The following is a 25,048-nucleotide window of genomic DNA, read 5'->3' as shown; positions in this document are numbered from 1 at the left end:
CTGGCTAGGAATGGGGCAACCAAATATTAGGAATTTGTCTCAAACACAATATGGAGGAATATGGTCTAGAACTGGTGGGTGCTCCACTGGCTTTGTGCCATGCAGGAAGCTCCCCCTTAAATGTGAGGTTCTGCTAGATCTAAATAGCCAATTAATGTGTGTGGTGATAAACACTGTCTAGGATGAAGTGGCAAATGAGCCCCCTGATGGACAGAGACAGCTTTACCACAGTTACCCACACACTTATTAACACATAGATTAGACTGCTGTAATTCAACAAAACGTGGGGCTTCCCTTGAAGACTTTCTGAAACCCTTTGACTAAGTTGGCCTTTGGTCCATCAAGCTCAGTATTGTCTCCTCTGACTAGCAGCAGCTCTCCAGGGTCTCAGGCAAAGAAAGGCCTTTTGTAATGCCAGCACCCCGAGATCCTTTTACAAGGATGTGAACGTAGGGCACTGCATGCCCTAATACTAAGCCATAGCCCTTTGCTCGTAAGCCACCTGGGACACGAGGTAGCAAAAAGGCAAGATGTAAATCACTAATATTAATAAAACATAGTAGAACAGGGCTCCCAAAACAAGCCTGGTTTCATTCGCTTTGCAAACCAAGAGTTTGAAGACTACCAAGCAGTCTAGTGAACTCGTTTCTGTATTATAACACAGCCTGCATATTTAGCTTTTGCCATGAATACCTCCACACACACCTTGGCTTTCCCATTTGAGTCATCCCCAAGACCTCTCTGAGGTCATCCCCAGACCTCTCTGAGGTCACAGGCTTTCCCATTTGCTCTGTGGGATGACAGATTATTGAGTTCTTGCACAGGGGACTCGAATGGCCCTGTGCGGGGCTTTTTTTCTGGGAAAAGAGGTGGTGGAACTCAGTGGGTTGCCAGCACAGGGGGCAACTCTTGGTGGGAGGTGGTGCCCCTGGTACCACATGTGCACGCACAAAGTGCACGCATGCTCCCAGGGCCAATGGCATCACTTTGGGTCAGCTGGAACAAGGGGAGAGTTTTTAAAAGTTTAAGTCGCCCTTGGTGAAAATGGTCACATGGCCGGTGGCCCCGCCCCCTGATCTCCAGACAGAGGGGAGTTTAGATTGTCTTCTGCACCGCTGGAGCGGCCCGGAGGGCAATCTAAACTCTCCTCTGTCTGGAGATCAGGGGGCGGGGCCACCGGCCATGTGACCATTTTCAAGAGGTTCCGGAACTCTGTTCCACCGTGTTCCAGTTGAAAAAAAGCCCTGGCCATATGGTATTTTTACAAGTTGCCAATATTCCTGCATCATGTGGACTGAAGGAGGGGTGCAAAACGAAGGGTGGCAAGGAGAAAGTTTGAACAAATGCAAATCGAAATGAACACAACAAGCAAACTCACGTCTCCATCAGAGCTCAAACAGTTCTCCTTGGTCAAGTTAGCCACAGTGCCCGTCAGGTTGGCCAAGACGTAATGCACGAGGTAGGTTGCATTCACAGGTTTCGAGACAGCAATGTAGTATGGAGGGGGTTCGTTTTCTGGAAAAAGCGGCAGTGAAAGTTCACTTTGAAGATGGGCTGCTCAAGCAGAGGCAACTGGGTCAGGATACAGACCCATGAAGATTTCACCTCCCATCACCTGCAAACTAGTCTTACCCAGAATTCCTTTCAAGTCTGCCTTAATAATTGACTGGAACCAGCTGTTGTTTGTTCTAACCAGGAAGCCGTACAGCATACGTGTGACCTGCTTGGTGAAAACATTGAGTCAGAAATCAGGGTTCAAAACTTGGCTTGGCCACAAGATGCACCAAGAATCCTGGGGGCAAAGCTGCTTTCAGCCTGTGCTTTCAAGTATAGAATAGAACATTATTCCAAACTAGCAACAATACAAAATACAATGGGGCCCCCTTCGCTGCACCCCGATCTGGGCGGGGGAGGGCAGGGCAGCCAGGCCTAGCATTGCCCCCTCCCCAGCGTCAGCTGATTGCGGCACGGAAGGACTGGGAGGTGGGCTCGTCCGTCCTGCCATCTCCTCACCCAGATCAAATTGGGCTGCAGAGGGCTTGGCAGGCGAGCGGGCCCTTCCCTTTGCCAGCCAATCCCAGGCCTGAGTTTAGGCTGCTGCAGAGCCCAGGAACACTATGGGGGGCAGAAGGGGCCCAGGAGCGTGCCTGCTCCCTGCAGCCACCTGATTCAGCCCCAATTTGGGCTGAATCAGGCAGCTGTGGAGCCCGGAAGCGCTACCTGGGGGTGCAGAAAAGGCCCTGGAGCGCTCCTGCACTCCACAGTGGGTCAAATTGGGCCCGCTTCAGGCTAAAATCATCCTGCTGTGGCACACAGGAGCATGTTGCACCATCAGGGAGTGTGCCCAGGGATCTATGTTCCCCTGCCTCTTCCCCATTGGTGTGGCCCCTGAGATAACAGAGACTAGGTCTACCTGCCCTGCAAATCTATGGCAGATAAACCATGGGTCTGGAGGCTAGGTCTACTCACCTTGCAAAGCCATGGTGAATAGACCTGGCCTCTGGACATGTGGAGGCTAGGTCTACCTGCCTTGCAAAGCCATAGCAAGTAGACCTGGCCTCTGCATGTCCAGAGGCCAGGTCTATTCACCTTGCAAAGCCATGGCGAGTAGACCTGGGCTCTGCAGGTCTGGAAGGCAAGCTGCGCTCTCCCCCCCACCCCCGCATCCCCTCTCTCTGTGGCAGATCGGGGCTTGGGGGGGCAAGGTTGGGGAGGGCAAGCCATGCTGCCCCTCGTCCCCCCCGCAGAACCAGACTTGGGAGGGAAGGCTTGGGAGGCGGAGTATAGGCCACCTGGGCATGCCCCTTCCCAGCTCCAGCCCAATCGGAGCTGAGGAGGGCAGAGCCAACCTACGGGACCTTCTGAGGCGACAGAGGCTTGCCCCGACGGCGCCTGCACCAGGACAAACCTGTGAATTGTCTCAAACACACTTACTTAATTATGTAGTAAGATACAGGATTTAGGCACCCAGAGAAATCCACCTACATGTTCAACCCCTTACCCCCAGCAAGTTACTACACCTCATGAAAGATGTGAAGACTGGCTTGGAAATGTTAAAAAACAGGGGGGAAATTCAGTGAATGAACATCCGCTTTCCCAAGAAAGATTCCCTAGAACATGTGGGTGCTTGACAATCTTACCCGTCCACCTGTGTAGCAGAATAAATTCTGCCAAGTAATTATGTGCTAAAATATTTGATTGGCAGAAAAACAGGGTTAACATACCTGTAACTTATGTTCATCGAGTTCTTCTGTGCTGACACACATGGGGACTGCGCAGGCGCAGGCCAGCCGCCAGAGAATTTTCTAGAGCTTCCATGGCTCCGAAGGGGCCGTTTGTCGCGCGCCTCAGCGACCGTTTTCCCGCCCAAACGGTCACGTGATCCTCCAGCGACCAACGGCCCCTTCCCTCAGTTCTCCCTTGCCGCCGCTTGACCAACACACTTCAGCCGTAACACCTTAAAAACACCAATATCCGTTACAGCCATCACAGTATTGTGCATTGGAGTTCACAGCGGGGTAGGAGGGAGGGTTGTGTGTCAGCACAGAAGAACTCGATGAACATAAGTTACAGGTATGTTAACCCTGTTTTCATCTTCGTTCTTCTGTGCCTCCACACATGGGAGTGTACCAAGCTTCACACAATAAGGAAGGCGGGGGTGAAGTCCAACACAATTTTATTAAGCAAACAAGATCAACAATAAATAGATATGCATATATACATCTATGTAAAAATACTGTGTAAGGACACATAAATACTCAATATTTACATATATACACACCCCCAGGTACATATATACACACTTTCATTCAAGGGTACCCAACAGGTACGTCAAGAAAGTCATACCAAAACTCCCTCAGGAAAAGAGGGAGTGTAAGACAGCCTTGGCCACAGATACATCCTGCTCCGCAGTGACATCAACGGCGTAATGCCTGACAAAGGTGTCTGCAGAGGACCATGTGGCTGCTTTACAAATGTTAACCAGGGGCACCCCCCTGAGGAGTGCCGAAGAGGATGCTTGGGACCGCGTGGAGTGGGCTCTGACATGAAGCGGGCAAGCCACCCCTGCTAGGGAATAGGCCTTGCTAATGGCCGTCACAATCCACCTAGACAGGGTCTGTGAGGAAGCCCTGTTACCCTTGTCCTTGGCCCCAAAACATACAAACAGGTGAGGACTGGAGCGGAATCCCTTCGTCCTATCCAGGTAATAGGCTAGGGCCCTCTTCAAGTCTAGGGTATGGAGGGCCTTTTCCCCCTTAGAGGAGGGTTGAGGAAAGAAAGCAGGCAGTGAGATATCCTGCGAGAGGTGGAAGGCGGACACCACCTTGGGCAGGAACCCAAGGCAGGGACGCAGGACCACCTTGTTGGGATGAAACACAAGAAAGGGAGGGTCAGACCGCAGTGCAGACAGCTCACTGACCCTTCTGGCCGATGTGACGGCCACCAAGAATGCTACCTTGTAGGATAGCATATCCAAGGGGCATGTAGCCATCGGTTCAAATGGAGGCAACATGAGACGTGAGAGCACCAAGGACAGCGACCACTGAGGCACTGGCGCTGACACAGGTGGGTAAAGATTGTACATGCCCTTAAGGAACTGGCGGGATTGTGGGCGAGAAAACACCGTAGCACCCTCAACTCGGGTGTGAGCAGCTGATATCGCTGCCAGGTGGACCTTGAGGGAGGAAGCCTTCAAGCCCAGGCCACGCAAGTGGCACAAGTACTCGAACACCACCCCCAAGGGACTGTTGTCAGGCACCACTCCTCTGGCAAGTGCCCAGAGCTCAAACCTGCGCCACTTGGCCGCATAAGCGCGCCTAGTGGATGGCCGACGAGCATTCAGGAGGACCCTCTGTACCTCGTCAGTAAAGCCTATCGGGGAGGAACGATCCGCCAAGCCGTTAGATGCAGCTTCCTTGGATCGTGGTGGACCAGGCTCCCGTTTAGGAGAAGGTCTTGCCGAGGGGGCAGACTCACATACGTCCGTTGGGACATCCGCAGGAGCTTCGGGAACCAAACCTGCCGTGGCCAGAAGGGGGCCACTAGAATGCAGTCCGTCCCGTCCTCCTCTATCTTGCACAGGACCCTGGGAATCAAGGGGAACGGAGGAAACATGTAGTGCAAGCCCTGCGTCCACGTAAACTGGAAGGCATCCCCAATAGAGAGGGGGTCGCTCCCTGCCCTGGAACAGAACGTGTGGGCCTTGGTGGTCGCCGCAGTGGCGAACACGTCTATCACTGGATGACCCCACATCTGGAAGATCGGCCCAACGCACTCTACGTTCAGTTCCCACTCGTGTTCCAGTAAAGGGACCCTGCTGAGGGCATCTGCCCGGGCATTGTCCGACCCAGCCACGTGTATAGCACGGAGCGACACGCCGTTCTTGATAGCCCACTGCCAAGTGAGTGTGGCTTCCCGGCACAGGGCCATGGACACTGTGCCCCCCTGCTGATTCACGTAGTACATGGCAGTCGTGTTGTCCGTCTGCACCAAGACCTGACGATTTCTCAGCAGTGCTGTAAGAGACACAAGTGCGAAACGAATGGCCCTTAGTTCAAGCACATTGATATGGAGGGTCTTTTCCCTGTCAGACCAGACATCTTGCACCGACACATCACCACAGTAAGCCCCCCATCCCAACAGAGAGGCATCAGTGGTAACCGTGATGTCATGGTGTTGATACCCGAAAGGGGTCCCTCTAAACAAGTTGTCATCAGACAGCCACCAGTCCAAGGAGGAGAGGATGACCCTCGGGATAGAGAATTTGAGGAACGGAGGGTGCAGTAGAGCATCATACCTCCGCACAAACCAGTTCTGTAGAGGGCGCATACGCAGCCTAGCGAAAGGCACCACAGAGGTGGCCGCTGCCATATGCCCTAGTAAGCACTGGATAGTGCGCACAGACTGGAACCGGTTCCTTTTAAACATGGACACTAGACCCCTTAGGGACCGAGCCCTCTCCAAGGGGAGCAGGGCCTTACCCTCCACAGAGTCTAACAGTGCACCAATGTAGGACACTTTGCAGTTGGGCACCAGTTTGGATTTCTCCAAGTTCACCAGGAGCCCCAGGCGTTGGCAAGTGCTAAGTACCAAGCCAATGTCCTGCACCAGCCTAGACTCCGATTCAGCCACGATGAGCCAGTCATCGAGGTACGGAAAGATGGTACAGCCTTCTTCCCGTAGGAAGGAAACCACAGGGGCCACACATTTAGTGAACACTCGTGGGGCAGTGGACAGGCCAAAGGGGAGCACCTTATACCGGAAAACCCGTTGCCGGTAAACAAAGCTCAGGTACTTCCTGTGCTCCTTCCGTATGCCCACGTGAAAGTATGCGTCTTTTAAGTCAAGAACCGCAAACCAATCCCCCTGTTTCAGCAAGGCGATCACAGCCGCCAACGTTACCATTTTGAATTTGGTCACCTTGAGGAAGGCATTAAGGTCCCTCAGATCTAAGATGGGACGTAAGCCCCCATCCTTCTTAGGGACCAGGAAGAACCTAGAGAAGAATCCCTTTACAGAGTCCTCATAGGGCAATTCTTCCACAGCACCCTTGGCCAAGAGCGACACGATCTCCGCATCCAGCTCGGCCATAGTGTTATTGACAGCTGTCAGGGGTGAACTGCATCTAGGCAGCTCAACGAACTCCAGCCCGTATCCCAGTTCAACAATAGTTAAGACCCATGAGTCAGATGTTATTGACTCCCACTCAGAGAGGAGTGGACTAAGTCTGTCCGAAAAGTTCGGGGATACGGCTGGCGTGACCCGTCAGTACTGCCTCCCGGTGCCCTGCTGATCCTTCTGCTGGGCCGGTTGTTGTGCCGGACGAGGCTTGAAGGGCCGACGCCTCCTCTGCTGTTGTGCGGGAGGGTAGGGCCGCTGTTGGTAGGCAGGATACTGCTGGTAGCCCGGCCGCTGTTGATGGTATCTGCCCTGGTAATGGTAAGGGCCAGATCGGGGAGCGTACCGTGACCTGGAGGAGGGCTTGTCCGCTGGAGCCAGACCCAAAGACCGCGCCGTCTGCCGGTCCTCCTTCTTTTTCTTCAGGGTCTCGTCGGTCGCTTTGGAAAAGAGCGAGTCCCCCTCAAATGGCATGCTCTCCACTCTGGAACGCACCTCTTGGGACAGGGCCGTAGACCGCAACCAGGAGTGGCGCCTGAGGACCACCGCCGAAGCCATCCCTCTAGCAGCAGTGTCAGCAGCGTGGCTCCCAGCGTTCATCTGCTGCTTAGACAGCCTCACAGCCTCTGTCTGCAGCAGGGACACCACAGCCTTCTGCTCAGGAGGGAGGTCTCGTGTATAGGATGCCAACTTCTCCCAGAGGTACAGCTGGTACCCTGCCATGATGGTCTGATAGTTGGCAATCCTCAGACCCAGGGAAGAAACAATGTACTGGCGCCTGCCCATGGCATCCAGTTTCTTGCCCTCCTTATCGGCAGGTACCGAGGAGTGACCCGATCGCCTGGGGTTGAACTCCTCTGTGACCAAGGAGGAAGGTGGAGGGTGTTTCACCAGCGCCGGCCAGGTACCCTGCTTGATCTTGTAGAGCTGCTCAATCCTCTTGGATGTTGGAGGTTGATCGCAGGGCACCTGCCATACCTTCTCCACGATTTCCTCAAGACCCTCGAGCATGGGGAAGCCAACGTACGCCGGGTTGTCTCCGTAAATGCGTTTGAGGAGCTTATCCTTGGTCTGGGGAACTGCCGAGGAGATGTCCATCTCGAGAGCCTTGGCCATCCTTGCCATCTGGTCGGCGTAGATGCGGAGGTCCTCGAATGGCGAGTCCGCAGATGGTACCAGCTCCTCAGCTGGCGATGGTTCGGACCAGGACTCCGACTGGTAGCCGCCAAAGCTCTCCACATCCTCCTCATCGGAACCGAGCTGGGATTCCGGAACCTGGTGCGGAGGGGGAGCCCACGTCGACCTCGACGTCGAAGGCCTCGGTTCCGACACGGAGAAACCCGCAGGTGCCCCTTCCCACTGGCAATGGTATGGCGAGGGGAGGTAGGAGGCCTGTCGATGTCGGGACGCAGTGGACCGGGCCGATCGGACACTGTCCCCAGACCGACGTCGCTCACGACCGGCAGCTGGTGAAGATGGACGGGCAGGGGAAGGACGGCTCCGACGAGGAGACGGGCTCGGTTCCAGCCTCGGCGACCGAAGTGCAGGAGATGGTCGGATCCGACGGCGCGGGCTCGGCTCCGGCCCCGACGAGAATTCCGCGGGCACCGTCTCGAAGGCCATCGGATCCGGCACTGGCACGGCGAGTTCCTCTGGTTCGGGGGAATCCAGATGAGGGGAAGGCGTGTGAGGAAGCACGATGACCTCCTCCTGGGGAGCGGGATGCGGCGACCGATGATGTTTGGTCTTCTTCTTCTTCTTCGCCGGTTCCGAAGAAGACCTCGGAACCGACGCGCTCCTCGCCTTCGAAGGGGACCTCGGCCTCGACCTCTTAGGTTTTACCGGAATCGACCCGGTCGTCGGTTCCGATCGGGGACTCGGTAGACGGATCCTCGGTTCCGATGTCGGTCTCGGATCCGACCTGGTGGAAGATGCGCTACGGGGCGGCCGCACCGGTCCCTGCGCTGGAGAGGCCGCTCTCGACGCCGAGGCACTCGGGGGACGCGGTTTCGACCCCGACCTCGCGGAGGCCACTGAGCCAGCTCTGGAATGCCGTTCGGCAGAGGGGCTAGGGCCGGCCTTGGAGGAGGGCAACGGGGCGCCTCCGGACATGACCTTCTGCCACAGGGAGGAGTTAAGACGGGCCTTGCGCTCCTGTCGGGCCTTGCTGGTGAAGCCCTGGCAAATCTTACAGGCCGTTACATTATGGGTCTCCCCCAAACAGAACAGGCACAGTTCATGGCCATCGGTCTTGGCCATTTTAGTGTGGCATTGGAGGCAATGCTTGAAGAGAGCCTTTGAGGCCATCTTCAGGGGCACGCGAAAGGAAGGTCAAAAACAGTCCGAGTCAAATTACCGAGTCCACAACAAAGTCCAAACGAGATCCGAAGAATAGTCGAGGTCACGAAGTCCGAAGTCAAAAGCCAAGCAATCAGTCAGAATAAAGCACGAAGCACAAAAGCACAGAGCAACGAAGCTCACGTTCTCTCCAAGCGGCGGCAAGAAGAGAACTGAGGGAAGGGGCCGTTGGTCGCTGGAGGATCACGTGACCGTTTGGGCGGGAAAACGGTCGCTGAGGCGCGCGACAAACGGCCCCTTCGGAGCCATGGAAGCTCTAGAAAATTCTCCGGCGGCTGGCCTGCGCCTGCGCAGTCCCCATGTGTGGAGGCACAGAAGAACGAAGATGAATAATAAGTATCTTATTTAGAAGACTGATAACCCATCTTTCAAGGCAAAAGATTCTCAAAGAGCAATGCAGAAATTACAACAACAACAGCATGCCGTCCAAAAGGAGGGGCTGGAAAAACAGTAACCAAAAAAACGTGAGACGGCAGTCGAAACAAATATAAGTATCTGCGACAGAGAGAGAGGAGCCTGAACCCAGCACACTTTGGCAAGAAGCTAAGGGGCTTTCTCTAGTTCTCTGCTCTGAAGCAGCCACTGCATTGGTCAACGACAGCAGTGTTCACGGGTTCAAAAGGCTGCAATGTTCCTTCCCCCATATCCCAAAACATTATGGGGGATAAGAGCGGGGGAATCGTCTGCAACACCCCCTCCCAAGACTGGTCTGTAGGAGTGCTCCGGGATCAGGGCAGCTGTTTGTTCTCCTCATCCCAAATGGCACCCATCAGAGCGAGAAGACCCAAAACTAAAAAAAAGGGGGTGGAGAGGAGGCTGCTCTGGGAGAGGATGCAAGACAACATGTTGTGTCAACACAAGGATAGAGACAGACAGACAGACAGACAGAAGGGAAATACACAAGGGCTCAGGCCAGGCGCCAGGCCCCCCGGATCCCATCTGCTCGTACCGTCTTTGGATCCGCCTGAATAGCTGTGGTGCTGCCACTTCCCCCTGCAAGCTGGTAGAGAGCACGGGCAACCACTGTGGCCACTTCTGCCAGGGACTGCGGGAAGAAGGGAAGAGGGCTTGGTGTTAATCAAGACAGGCAGGCCCGGCGCACGGAGAGAGCAGGCCAACAACCCTCCCGCGCCTGGCCTGCGTGCCGGCTGCTGGCGTGTCTCTATGGCAACCGAGCACGCAAGACAATACAAGGTGCCCCCCCCAGCCTTCGCAAAGGACAGATGGAAGATGCCCCCCTCCCCAATCATGTCAGTACACTCAACCTTAGCTGTCTCAGTCACATGATCCAGGGCCTCTTCGGGGCTCAGCCACTCGGGATAGTTCAGCAGGATGTTCTCCGATGTGTCATAGATGCTCTGGTAGTACCTGGAAGAAAGGAAGGAGGAGGCTGGCTGGGCGAGGGCGTGGCAGGGCATTCAAACAAACAGGCTGTGCCTGGAGCAGGTGTTAGGAGACTTCCCTGGGGAAGGGGGGGGCTGGGCTCCAGCCATGAATCCAGCCTCCTGCTCCCCCCCTTCCTCAAGCGTTTAATGAGGCTTTGTAATTAACTTGGCCCTTCTGCAGATTTGCTTGTTTGAAGAGCTCAAGCCTGTTTGGGGAGGGGAGCTGATGAAGAGAAATCCTCGCAACTCTCAAACCCTAAGCCCTGGTTCCTCGGATGTGATGCCGGTTGATTTCAGAGAGAAACCGCAGCTCAGGAATGTGACTTATTCTGCCCGGCTGTACTCCAACCAATGGAGAGCCCCAGGACCCTACTACAGGCAGGAATGCTGAGGGGTGAAGAATAAAGGAGCCACAGTGGCAGAGCGGTCAGATCATCAGGCTAGGACATGAAGACCTGGGTTCAAATCTCGTCTCGGCCATGAAACTTACGGAGTGTCCTCGGTCCAGGCTTAAGCGCCCTGCTGGATCAGACCAATGGTTCATCTAGTCCAACATCTTGTTTCACACAGTGGCTAGCCAGTTGCCCTGAAGGGCCAACAAACAGGTCACAGAGGCCAAGCGCCCCCCCCCCCAGCACTGCCTCCTAAGCACTGGGATTCAGGTTCACTGCCTCTAAATGTGAAGGATCCCTTTACTCATGGCCAGCAGCCATTGATGGACATAAGAATAGAAGTCACTCTCTCTCTCATCCTAACCTCTTTCACGGGGCTGTTGTGGGAATAAAATGGAGAAGAGCAGGATAAAAAACATAATAAACTACATAGTGGAAATCTATAGGATTTCCAGGGGCCAAATGTGTGTCATTTCCCCCATTAATTTACCAATAGTTCTACCCTAGCTTTCCAGTTAGAATCCAAGGTAACTTACAATTCTATATCAATCTATTTCTCAAATGCACTATATAAACCAAAATTTTTGAGTACAAAAGACTCAAAAATTTATTTAATACATTTGAATCCCACCCTTCCTCTAAGCAGAGCAGGCAGCTTTACATTATTCTCCTCTCCTCAGAGCGACCCTGCGAGGTAGGTTAGGCTGAGACAGAAACTGACTGGCCCAAGGTCACCAAGCAAACTTCATGGCATTTTCTCCCAGAGTCTAGCCTAACTCTCTAACCACTACACCACACTAGTTCAGTAAAACAAGGCTGTTCTTACCTACCAAAGAATGCACACAGAGATACATTTGACAAAAGAGGCTTACAGGGCTGTTCTGTGCGGCTATTACATACTAGGAAACTGAATGCTGATAATGCTACACTTGTACTTATTTATTTCCTTCATTTATAGACTCCATTATGTTGCCTTACATACTATTTGTTGTCTTAAATATATGCTCCCATGTGTCACCTATGCTTTAAGCATTTCTTCAGCTCTGTACTGGATTCTTACGAATACTATGCCTTTGTAAAAATGGGTTTATTTACCCTATGGCATTGTTTCTGGAAATGCCCTCGATACTGTTTGTACTAATCTCAGACTGTGGAATCTGCCTTGAGTCTCAGTGAGAAAGGAGGACTATAAATGACATAAACAAAAATAAATAAAAAATAAATTTATACCCTGCCTTTCTTCCTAGTGGGTACCCAAAGCAGCTTACATTGCCCTCTTCTTTGTTTTATCCTCACAAGCTCATGAAGCAACCCACTGAGTTCCACCACCTCTTTTCCCAGAAAAAAAGCCCTGACACCAGTACACATCCTGGGTTGGAACACACAGGTCTGTTTAGCTAATGGCAGCCCCTTTCCCTGGTGTAAGGAGCTCTCCCCCGATGGGAGCATCTTTGTGCTGTTCAGTTTGCAGAAAGGACCCACAAGCCCCTACAATGGCACTAGGCAAATGTCCCTTAGAATCATAGAATCACAGGGTTGGAAGGGACCTCCAGGGTCATCTAGTCCACCCCTGCACAAGGCAGGAAATTCACAACTACCCCCCCCCCCCGTGACCCCTGCTCCATGCTCAGAAGATGACAAAACACCGTCAGGATCCTTAGCCAAACTGGCCTGAGGGAAATTACTACCTGACCCCAAGTGGCGATTAGCATTACCCTGGGCATGCAAGAAGGGGCCACGAGAACTAAGCACTGATGCACCTTGATGAGGTGTTCCAGAGGCACGGAATTACAAGGAGGTCCTCTTCTCTTCTGCCCACTCGCACCTTTCCTCAGAAGGCAGGGGAAGCTCTGAGGCAGAGCAAAGCAAACAGGGAGATCATGGGAGCAGGCGGGCCTTCGAAAACAGCAGAGCAAATCTGCAAAGTCAGTTGCCAAAGACGAGATACAGGACACTGTTGATGTTATGCTCTCTAAGGAAGGCAAACTGCACCCGAGGGCTGCGTTGGTTTGGCACGTCTTCTGCCAAGTCAAGCTGGGCTTCCTGCTCCCTCAATAAATCCGCAGCTGCTTTCACTCGCCCAGGCAGCAAGCGACCCTAGGCTGGGTGCACGCAGACTGGCAGATCCCATAAACTGACCCAGCGGAGCAAAGCTCTCAAACGCCAAAGCAGGGCTGGCGCAGAGGGAGCAGAACAGTGGGTAGAGGAGCTGTATGGTGCTCCCCAATAGCCCAACTTGGTCTTTCATAATGTCTTGCATTACTCAGGAACAGATGGGAAACAAGCCCATCAAAGAAGGGTGTGCATATCCTCGGTGGCGCGGCTGAATTGAGGCCAAAGGAGCAGGGCTGAAGCAGGCGTCTGGAAGCTAAAGGCAAAGAAACTAGGATGGATTCAGAGGAGGGTCATGAGAACCTAAGAACCCCTCTTGTGATCAAAGGTCCCTCTCGCCCAGCATCCTGTCTCCAACAGTAGTCAGCCAGACACTTCTGGGAAGCCCACGGGCAAGGCAGGAAGAGCGAACTCCGCTAGTTAAACAAATGTTGTGTTAAGAAGTACTTCCATTTGGCTATGTAGCCGGACGCACACAAATTCTAGTATTATGAGAGCAGAACAAAGCAAAGAGAAGCAGGAAGTGAAAATGGGTCAGGGAAGGGCCGTAGCTCAGTGAAAGAACACCCCGGAAGTCCCGGGTGCAATCGGCAGCACCTCCAGGTAAACGGGGAAGGTAGTGGTTGATATGAAGGAGAGCCACTGCCAGAGTACGGTAATATTGACCCTGACATGTCAAGAGCCTGACACAGTAGAAAGCAGTGAGCTTGTGTATGTTTAAGCTCTGAGCAATCTCTTCCCGATTGCTTTTACAGGGACTGCTGGGAGATAGGAGTCAGAGAGAGTAAGGGGAGACTGCGGAGCAGTTCCTGGCACAGCACATCTCTACCGAGACCCTGTGTGGGATAGGGCCATGGCTCGGGTAGATCACCCGCTTTGAGGCAGGTGATCTCTTGGATCTCCAGCTGAAAGGATCTCAGGCAGCAGTGGCCAGGATAGACCCCAGAGACTTGCTGCCAGTCAGAGCAAGTGATACTGACCGAGGTGGACCAATGACCCAAGGCAGTTGGGTAGATCCATGAACCATTCATTCGGCGGCACCTCACACAGCTACTACACCTTTGGGAAAGGCGCCAACTGTTTGCTTCTTGGGAAGTCTTGCTCCTGCAGTCTGAAACTTAACCGTTACCCGCAGTGAAGAAAACGCTGCCTACAAACTCCTGGGCCATCCCGCAAGGGCCACACAAGGGCTGAGCTCTTAAAGAAGGCCGGCTCGGTTTCTGGCAATCTTGGATCAAGTCAGACCCTCCTGCCCCCACTGGCCTGGCTTGCAAATGGAGGGAAGCACGAGAAGCTATCAGAGACTTGGTTATGGGTCAGCCTGGAGCATACAACTGAACCCCATGGGGAGGCAGGGGGTCAGGTGGGGTGAGAAGCACGACCCCTCCCCCCCCCCCCGGGGCTCTAACGCCTGGAGCTCTCTGGGCCATCACAAAACACACTTCCTTCCCTCCTCTGTTTGTTTTTGTTTTAAAGCAGTCCTTCAAGAACAGATGAGTCCCTCATGCATGCTCAGTTGCCGCTTGCTAACCTCTGGCTGCCAGCCAGCTGCAGGGAATGTTTTCGGTACAAAACTGGATTTCTTGCGGCTGTCAGAACAATTACGCCGCGCCTCTTTAATTACACAGCGCGTCTGCTCCCCTCTGCCTTCCCCTGCACCCAAAACTCACAACTGCCAACTCCCTCCAGCGCCCTTCTCCCCCCTCGACTCGCACAGAAGGGCAGTCATGACCCCCCTCTACTGGCTACTGCTGCAAAGAGCCTCTTGCAAGACCTTCAAAGCTGTTTGGAAGTTTCCAGAGTTTCATGGCAGAAGAGGGAGCAGGCAGAGAGCACGGTGCGCAACTGGCAGTCCTTTAGGTGGGAATCAGCTCCAGCACTCTTTCCCCAGTGGCAACTCTATGACATTTTTTATCAACTATCAGCCGGGGGGGGGCGGGTTTGAATCCTGCAGATCTGCTCTGCCTGAAGGGCTCCTTGGACTGGGAGAAGGGGGCCAGCAGAACATCTGGGACTATTTTATCATTGAAAAAATAAACAACCTACAATATTTGGATTCATCTACCAAAAACTCACTATTTTATGGAAAATGGCTACCCTTCTATGAGTTTATCACAGAGAAAGAATTACAGGCCCCCAGTTAACTGCATCAATCCATTTTTGACACTTAACTAGACCTTTTGCTAAACAAAGGAAGATCCCATTGAAAATTTTATTCAACACTGATATATTTGGTTTTATTGACTTAAACGCCAGTGTCAAAAAATGAAGCTAACTTTCTAAAGGTTTATAGCACACACCTTCTTACACACTATTTCCCCAATTCAAGGCGTATATTTACATAGTCATCTTTACAGCCACTTAAGTATACAAATTGTGTTTTTTGTTGTTGTTGTTACCTTTCTCTTCTTAGTGTATTCTGCTATATCTATTTTTGATCCTGACACAATTGTTCTTTTCCCATCTTCCTTGTAAACTAGTAAATTTTCAAATAAAAGTTTTTTAAAAAAAGGTAGCCTGTGTGGAAAGGAGGGAGGATTTTCTCAAGGGCTAGAAACCTGAACTGGCCAATGGAATTCTAATCTCAGATACCCCCTCAAAAAATTAACAGGGAAAAACAGACAGAAAAAAATCTTTGCAAAGGAAAAGGCAGAACACTTTAAAGACTGGAGGCATCTCTCCCTCTGCCCCACATCCCCCACATAATCACCAACTCAGGACATTACTTGTTTTGGAAAGAGGTGTTGTGGTCAGCCAGCACCACCCCGGGAATCTCCTTGAGCCTGAGAAACCTTTGGAAGGAGGATGGCGGGAGAGCCTGGGATGAGCTGATCTCGCGTACTTCCACCCCGGTGCCAGCGGTGCTGTTCTTCAGTGCCACCAGCATGGTGTTAATCTGACAGGCAAAGGAGGACATTGGTGTTGGTGAGGTTTCCTCAAGCCCTCTACTAAAAGATCGTGAGCTTACATGCCTCGGTTAGCATAACCACATATATTTCAGTTCTATATAAACAAGTGAGACCAGAGGATCACAGCTGGCTGGGCGACTGACACAGGCTGCATTCAACCAACTCATTAGCATCCAGGAATACCAGACGGGACACACGTGCTCCTGAGAATGTTCTCCACTGTCTCTACACACGTCCTTCTACCAATACTTCCTAAGAGAAGCTTGAGCCATTCCACTGTACTTGCGTCATGTCCTGGAAGGGATGTCCTTGGAGGAGGAGGAGGCTGAGTCATTAGGACCCGTTTCCCACTCCCCAGAGCTTCAGCTGTGGAAGAAAACCTTACTGCAGGCTCCAGTACCTTCTGGGGTCAACACACCCCGATAGGACCTCTGGGGCATCAGACAGAGAAGGCGCCTACACCTACTCCGCACTACTACATGTATTTGCTCTGGAAGAACCGCTGTGTGGAATATCAAATTTATATTATGTGCTGCTTTTAATTATTTATATGTAAATATATATTTTTATTTTTGCATAGTTGTAAGTTAATTGATTAGATGAAGTGTTTTTAAATGTTTTAAATGGTATGCGATGTTTGTGTTTCTGTTATCCGCCCTGAGCCTGCGAAAGCGGGGAGGGCGGAATACAAATGTAATAAATTAAAATTAAATTAAGTGACCATGCCAAATGATGGGGACCAAATGCGTGGCCATTCTGTTAATATAGCCCTCCTTCCCTCCCCATTTAAGACCTCCCTAAGTTCATCCCCAGCGCCCCAAAAACAAAGACATCAGGGACCTAGCACTAGAAAGCCAAATGCTGGCCTGGTAGCACGTGGCCACTCAGCGCCTACCAGAGCTTGCCAGTGCAATGCTTTTCCTGCTCGCCCCTCTGTCCTGTGCCTTAGTTCGAATGGCCTGCCTGGCCAGCTCCCCCTGCTGTCTCAGCCACCCTCTGTTGGGATCTCCTCCTCACCCTGACCTCACAGCTCCCCTGCTAGCTTGGGGGTCCGACGAGACACGACGAAAGGAGCTGAGGGTGGCCCGCCTGTCAGTGTGCATAAAGGGGGTGATAGCAGGGCGTCCTGCTTTGAAAGAAAAGTGTAACGTGCAGATCGGAGGAGCTGAACCCCAAACCCCACCCTTGCTGCTTCAAACGCTTCCTCCCGCAAGTCTGTATCCAGCACAAAACAAAAATGCTCAGAATGCAGCAAGGGAGGGTGAGGATTTAACTCCTTTGACTTGCATGCTCTGCTTTTGCTGAAGTCACCCTCTCCCACTTTCTGTGTCAATATGTGGACACGTGAATAAATGTGTGTGGATTCTTGCACCACATCTAGCCTGACCCTCAGCGGTTCCGCCTTAGAAACTGCTCCTTGCCCTGCAGGGCTTGTCTTGTTGGGAAGATGAGGAATCTGAACCCCGTGGCTCCAATGGGACCTCCGGGACAGAAAACGGAGCGGCGCGAGGCACCCAGTTGGAGACTGAGGGTGCTCTTTGCAGCATAAGCCCCCTCAAGGATAAAAAGAAAACAGTTTGTTACCTGATCAGACAGGTTCCTTTGGGAGAGGGGATCTGTGTGCATCCAGAAGACAGAGGGATTCGTTGGCGCAAGCTGCAAAACACAAAGCACCCATCGCCCTGCTTTAGTTGCAGCCCACAGGCCGCAGTCTGGAATCTCTGCTGGAGATACAACACGGCCCTCCCCCCGCTTGCAACAGAGACTGCATGAATGCCAGGGAAATATGGGTTATTAAGGAAGCAGCCCAGTGGGAAATGAGCGAGATTAGGGAGGTTTAGTTGTCTGATTAATCAGGGATGAAACGTATTGTTCCGGATGGACCAGAGGCCACTTTTTGGTGAACCACCCGTGGTCTATCAAGGAAGTATAAAAGCCCCCAAGGTTGTCGAAGTCAACTCCGTGTCGGTGGCGCGGATCAAGTTTTGTACTCTTGTTTTCAAAGCAAGATGTGCAAGGCTTTTGTCAAGAGGGAGAAGCAACGCCACTCTGTTCACAGATGCTTATGACCAATATTAACTTTTGATTTAATACTGGGAGTTCAGAGGCTGAGGGTGATCCTCGCATTTCCAAGCTCAGCTAGCTGCTGACACTTGCAAAGAGTGGCACAAGAGGTGAACCGTTACCTGATGTGCATGATCCATTCTAAAACATGACTCAGGATTACTTCGTATTAGTTCTGCCTCAACGGCTAAGGGGATTCCTGAACATGCAACCTTTTGCTCTGCAAACTTAACACCATGGATCACAGGGGATCTAACTAACTAACTAAAATAAAGCTGACGGTGCTAATACTACACTGTGTGTGTCTTTGACAGCATGACCGTCTTTTCTTGGTCCATTTCAATCTGGGCTTCCGGCCTGCTTGCGGTGTAGACAGCTTTTGCTGCTCTGGTGGATAACCTTTGTTTTATGAACAGGCAAGGGGTGACGTATCCCTTTTTGGTCCTGCTTCGCTTATCCATGGCTCTTTATGCAGTGGGCCACTTGTTGAGAGCGTATGTATGGGCCAGGAGACTGGGGTTTCAGTCCCTCTGGGCTGATTCTACTCAAAGACTCTGCAGCTTGAGATTTACAGAGTAGGAGGACCCACACAGATCCATCTTTCCATTAATACTTTTTAATCTGGGTTAAGTTCTAGGTCCTAGAGCATTTCACCACCTTGGATCCAGATCCCTTCAGGACCAGTTAGAACACATGCAGCAACTAGGCTCCTTACTACAATCTCTGCTTCTCAGGCCAGCCATTAGGATTCTCAGATGTGTTCCAGTCTGGCCACAGGCACAGCCTGTGATAGTAACAGCCGAAGGCTTCCAAATGGCCTTCTGGAGGCAGTTAAGCAGCTATCTCCTCTCCCAGTTTGTAGGAAAGCTCGTAAGCCTGTTTTGTTAAGGAGGGTTTTTTTTAAAAAAAATTGAACAGTGCCATAGGACAGCTGGAATCTGATTTTAATGGCTTGTGGCTTTTGGATAACATTGCCAGATACCCAAATTACTAATAGTTTGATGTTTCTCTAGTATGTTATTGGTTGGACCCCATCTAAATTCCACGCATGGAAGCATAACTCCCCACCCCCTGCAGCAGCCTAAACCATCCCCTCTAAAATGCTCACCTTGGGGGATGGAGGGCCCCCCAGGAGGAACAGAGGGGGGACCTGGAACGCTGCCACAGAGGAGGGAGGGAATTCCTCCCTCTTGTGCATGTAGATCTTTTCCACAGAAATCAACCTGATTATGTTTATATGCCAACAGAATATTTTTAGGTACACTTCTGGGCCTCTCCTGGGGTGAGAAGGGGGCATGAAAATGTCTTTAAATAAACTGATGTGAGTACCTATTTTTAATAAACAGGTAAATGTGGAGAACATACACAGACAAAGCAGAGTGGGTAGCAAGAGATACGGCACGTGAGTTTTCAAGCTGCGGAAGGAAGCACGAGATGCCAGCCACCTACCTGGCTCAGCTCCAGGAAGTATTCAATGTTCTCCAGCCGAATCGGAAACTTATTTTTCTGCATGTCATATGCCATGCGAGAGCTGCCGATGTAGTCAAAGCTTTCCTGGCAGGGGAGAAAGAAATCCAGAGATGAACTGGATCTTCATCTTACCATTTGCAGAGTGTTTAAAGTATGTCATGTACATCCTCTTGGAATCCTGACAACATGGTCAGGTACATTCACAGCATGCTATTGCTGGTGAGGGGGCTGAAGAGAGACTTGTCAAAGGCATCTTGTCAGAGGTGAGGATTTGAACCTGGGACTCCCCAATTCACAGCTCAGTATTTTAGGCAGCATTCTTACACACACCTACCTGAGAACCATACCTAAGCATATGAAGCCACCTTATATGGAGTTAGATCTTTAGGTCTCTTTTAGCACACAGGCTTATGAAGGATGATCTCCACAGTCTCAGGCAGAGCCAGTTTGGTACAGCGGTTAAGAGCGCGGGACTCTAATCTGGAGAACTGGGTTGGATTCCCCTCTCCTCCACTTTAAGCCAGCTGGATGAACTTGGGTCAGTCACAGCTTCTCAGAGCTCTCTCAGCCCCACCCACCTCACAGGGTGTTTTGTTGTGGGGATAATAATGACATGCTTTGCAAACCGCTCTGAGTAGGTGTTAAGTCGTCCTGAAGGGCGGCATATAAATCGAATGTTGTTGTTGTTATTGTTATTAACTGAAAATAAGAGAGATCAAGCCTGGGTCCTTTTGCATTCAAACCAGGTGTTCTGCAATTGGGCCACGCCAAAAGGATCAAGCAGCACTGAGTGAGACTTAAATCCAAGCAAGCGTGCTTAGAATTATGTTTCCAGACACTATGGTATGGTAGCTAGTCTCAAGCAAGCCCCGCTTCTCGCAGCTTCAAAGACAGCAGTGATAATGTACAACTGCTATAATAATGGAGGTCACAGTTGGAGATACCACACACACCCTTCTATCTTGTATGAAACCAACCCTGACCAGAAATTAAGCCCCACTGTAATATTATTTTGTGCATCGACGTGAAAGTTGGACAATGAAGAAAGGACAGGAAGAAAACTGAATGTGGAATTTGAAATGTGGTGTTGGAGGGGAATGAAATTAAGTGGGAATGGCAAATAAGTGGGTTCCAGAGCAAAATCATGAGTGAGGCTATCATTTTCTCATGATGCGACCAAAGAACAAGATTTGCTGGAAAAGACAATGAGGACAGGAAAGGCAGTAGGAAGAGAAAGACCCAACACGAAATGGATTGACTCCATAAAGGAAGCCACGGCCTTCAGTTTGTAAGACCTGAGCAAGGCTGTCAATGATCGGATGTTCTGAAAGTCACAAATTTCACAGGGTCTCCATAAAGAGGAAGCGGCAGTGGCACATCATGCGCATTTCTCATCATTTACATTTGATTTTATATGGCTCTCCATTTCAGGAGCCAACTTTGGACTGAAAAGGAGGATACGTATGAACATTTAAGGCGATTATCAAACGTTTAAGAGGCATGCCTACCTGACAGGGTTGTTGTAAGGATTTCATATGTAGAACAGAACAGGTGCTACATTCACGTTGCAGGTTACTGCTGAGAAATTCTGAGCTGCAGGCTTAAGATGGCTAATTCTGCAGCCCTCTTAAGAGAAGCCACAACTGCTCATCTCCACTTGGGAGGGAGGGAAGGCAGTCACATGGACACATCACAGGACTTTGGAAACCACTACTAAGTTGACAGCATTGCGCAAATTAAGGCTCTTCAGAACTGATGCCTGAGGGGAACATCAGCTGTTAACCATCTATTCCCTCCCCCTTTTTCATTCCCCCCCTCCAAATTTCCTCTTGGCTTTGCGCTGCTGCCAGCTCCCTGAAATTACTGCATTTTGCTCCGGAGCGCACATATATTTTTAATTCTCTTTGTGAAACGTTTTTATGTTCAAGCCACTGAACCTCTAAATACCAGTTGCTGAAGGACAAGCAATGGGGGGGGGGGAAGCGGGGGAGACGAGGACGGTCGCTTTCATCCGTGCACGCGGGATTCCAAGTACAGCATCTGATCGACCACTGCAGGAAACGGGATATTGGAGAAGATAGGAACCTTAGCCTGACCCAGCAAGGCACTTCTTACAAAGGATTAGAGAAATTTACAATGGACAAATCCAGCAGCAGCAATGAGTCATGTTATCTAAGAATGCAGTCTCCTAGTTCCAAGGCAGTTTACCTCTGAACATCAGCCACTAGGGTGGGGGGAGAGGAGAGAAGATGAACAGCAAAGAAGGGCTGTTTTCAGTTTGTTCTGACTGATGGGAAAGGATGCTAGACAGTTCAGTTCTGTATAAGGCATATACCTAACGCAGAACCCCAGGTCAGACAAAAAGGGTCTCTTCTCATGTGCAAAGTCTGCCACACAGCTCAACACCCATAATCCTGGGAAGCACATGTTGGGGCAAAACCACAGCGCTGAGTTTTGCTTTTTTTAAAGGGTGCGCTGGTGGTGTTGGGGAGGTTAGTAATTTAAGCATCCCAAGTCCTGAAGAATAAAAGCTTGAAATGGAAGGGAAGTTCCGACGCAACACTGGCATCGAGGGAGGGGTGTGTGTGTTTGTTCTTTCTTGAATAATAAGTTTACAGATCCAGATGCAAAACCACAGGGGGTCCCCTTGTTTCCCCCCATCACGACCAAGCAGATGCAAGCCCAGATGATACTGCAGATGGTTCCACACGCTCTGCAACTCAATAGTTCTACTCGACGGGGGTATTTTTATCATCGGAATTGCTCTAAAATGGATGCGGCCCTTCGGAATAAACAGTCCAAAGATGCCCAAGCTGTCCACCACCTGCAGGATTCTTGGGGGATGCGTGAAGAGCTGGGTTTTGCAAGGAACGTTTTTGCATCCATCCTTACTCATTTTTATTTAATTAAAAATATTGGCATCCCGCTTCAAGAGGTAGGAAGTTCTCTAAAGTTGATGCAGCGCTACGCAAACCAGCCTTGGAGAAGCCTTGGGTTCACCTGCTCATGCTATCCGTCTCACCCCTACTATGCCACATGCTAATGAGTTAATTCTGGGTTCCAGCAGAAAGCTACAGCTTATGATGTCCCTACAAGCCAAGATTCCCGGTCTGTTCTCAGTTAGGAATCCCGGCTCGCAGGACAAGAACAAACCCTAGTTTGCTGGTTTAGATGTAAAGCCGAACTCTGGTATGCTGAAAATTCAGAAATCACCCATTTAGTACAGAAGGAAAGGGAAGGGGGACCCCATGAAAAAGCCAAGGGTCCTTCCAGACTCATATGCGCAGCGCCAAACCATCATCTGGCATCAGGCCCTCATCAAGCTACTGAATAAACATGCTGAATGGAACGGCGCAACTCTGGGGACATTAAAATGCCATTTCCCTGGAGGGGCTGGGGCTGAATACATCTGCCTCTCCTGTCTGTTTGTTTCCCCAAGGGGAAATAAATTTTCTTCCACAACTCGACAGCACATTTTCCAGCCCAGGGCATTTAAAGGTATCCTCCAGGCTCTCAGACTGCATGGAAAAGCCCGCTGATGCGATCCCTTACTCCAAACGCTGAAGTTGAGCATGATCTTACACCAAAATCTTACACCAAAATATCTACCTAGAAAAATAATTGTCTTGCCTGCAGATAGAAGAACAGAAAATGACTTACCCCCTGGAAGAAGGTGAACATGATGTTTTTCGGCAACGACTGAACGTTCGGTGCTTTGTGAATGGCTTCAGCTGCAGCCAAATGAGTTACAAAAGATGCAACGGCGCTCTCTGCCCCGGGTGCCACGTTCCAGAACATAGAATGGCTGTCGATCTGCCAGGAGAGAGTCCAGCATCAACACAAGATAGTTGTGGTAAGTTGTCAAGAATCAGCCGATGGCTTCATCACCTTGTCCCCAAGCTCCACACAGCCTCAGTTCACATATCATGCCACAAGGTAGCTACAGAAACTTAGCTGTTGGTTTTGTGCTTTGTCTAAATTGACAATCTATAGAGCTGCTTCAGCAAAAATGCTTGGGAACTGTGACCCATATCCCCCGTTGGCACCGCCAAACACTTCCAGTTCTGCTAAACGGACTGGACTGTTTCCTCCAGTTATAGGGCCCATCTATTCCCTTCTTCAGGGGGCCCTGGGCCATTCTTTGGAATTTTAACGTGACGCTTGTGAAACCAGAGGAATTCACCTGGCTGACTCTACACTCAAAAAGCAAATTAGGCTGCAGCCCACATCTCGTAAATGCAAAGTGCCATAGGAAAGTGCTTTTATCTTGCCCCTGTCAACGTCAAAAATCAGGCCATAACCTGACACATTGAAAGGTTAGAGCTCACATTCTGGTTTTAATTACATCAGTTATGAGCCACTTCTGGGGACTAGGGTGTTTGTGTGTTTGTGCGAGTGTTTCAACGCTGCCTCTCAAGAGTTCATAACCTACAGAGACCAACAGATTGTGGTACATTCTTGGCTCTGGAATGGGAGGCAAAGAAAAGAAGGAAGGGTAATGCCTGCTGAAATTCTCAGGCTCAATTCTGGCATCACACCAAGCCATGGTTTCTGCTAACCCCAGTTTATGATCCAATTGTGGCAAACCTGGGTTTAGAGCTGCAAATCTCCTTTTGTTTTCCCTCTGACCCAGTCCCCAGGTGCAATGGTGTCCAGATGTGAAGCGATGGCTATAAAATGGTATGTCAATGAAGACATCACAGCAAACCTTAGCACAAACTTGGGTTTGCAAGCTCACTCCCAGGTTGCCAGCCAGCTGCAAGGTATAGCTCATCAACTCAGGTATCATTTAAGTTAAGAGATTTTTCTGAGGACCCTGCTCCTAAAATCCTATGCGAGCATTATTGAAGCTGAACACCTACACAAGAGGAATAGCCGCCTTGGTGGCAAATTCTTTCTCCCTCACTTCCGAGATTAGGCTGCAGGGTCACCGTGATCTCAACGCAGGCAAGAAAAGTCTCTGAGCAAACTATAAACATTTTTCATTGTTTTTGTTACGTAACTAAGATTTAAGCCTTGAATGAGTTACTTCTCAGAAGCATTTCGAGCCCATAACAAAAGTATGACTTCAGCATTGAGGTGTTTATATTACAGTCAGGTCTGACCGTCTTGTCACTCAGGCTTGTTGGGTGTCATGTATCCTGGGAAATGTAACTCAGAAGAACTGTTTGTATTAACCCTCTTCATCTTTTATTCTGTAAACAAATAGCAATTATTCTGTAAACAATCAGTGCTAAAGGTATTTAGGATTCTCTGATGTAACTGGTCTTTACGCATGTGATCCAGAGAGGCAATATGCACCTGGGCTTTATTTGAAACACAGTAAAACCCATATTTCTTTGTATCACTGTGACTGGAGTCTTGAATATATTTGGGTAAGTGGTAGCAGGGGAACTTCTAATTTGCAGCAGAATATTATTAAAAAAAATTCCCCTATCAATTCCATGGTTAATCTTTCTTATTTATGACTTTCTGAGTCAAGCTCAATTCAGATATCATGCCCAACTGTAATCTGCACTAAACTTAGCTTAAAACAAAAAAATATGGTTCAACTTTCCATGCATACTATCAAACCATGATTTAAACCTGTAATGGCGGTAATAACAGTTGGCTGAGTCAGACAGCATACCAAGCAATACTTTGCATTCAAAATTTCAAACCACGGTTTCCAGTTTGCCAGACAATCGCAAGCCAGTTTCTCAATCCAGACATCACACCAAACCAAGCTTCCTGGTTGGCT

General features: G+C 50.5%; 1 protein-coding gene across 1 annotated transcript in view; it reads right to left on the bottom strand.

Annotated features, from left to right (window-relative positions):
- Nucleotides 1–25,048, bottom strand: part of NCSTN (nicastrin) — a 44,500-nt gene that overhangs the window by 5,232 nt on the left and 14,220 nt on the right. Inside the window, 8 exon segments of the mRNA XM_054991968.1 lie at nucleotides 1,379–1,515; nucleotides 1,633–1,720; nucleotides 9,926–10,021; nucleotides 10,242–10,344; nucleotides 15,592–15,761; nucleotides 17,359–17,430; nucleotides 19,288–19,392; nucleotides 22,969–23,121. Of these exon segments, the coding sequence (XP_054847943.1) occupies nucleotides 1,379–1,515; nucleotides 1,633–1,720; nucleotides 9,926–10,021; nucleotides 10,242–10,344; nucleotides 15,592–15,761; nucleotides 17,359–17,430; nucleotides 19,288–19,392; nucleotides 22,969–23,121 (924 nt within the window).

The sequence above is a fragment of the Eublepharis macularius genome, chromosome 1, assembly GCF_028583425.1.
Source record: "Eublepharis macularius isolate TG4126 chromosome 1, MPM_Emac_v1.0, whole genome shotgun sequence".
Lineage (NCBI taxonomy): Eukaryota > Metazoa > Chordata > Lepidosauria > Squamata > Eublepharidae > Eublepharis > Eublepharis macularius.
Note: the sequence above shows the minus strand (reverse complement) of the source record. Positions and strands in the feature narration are given on the sequence as shown.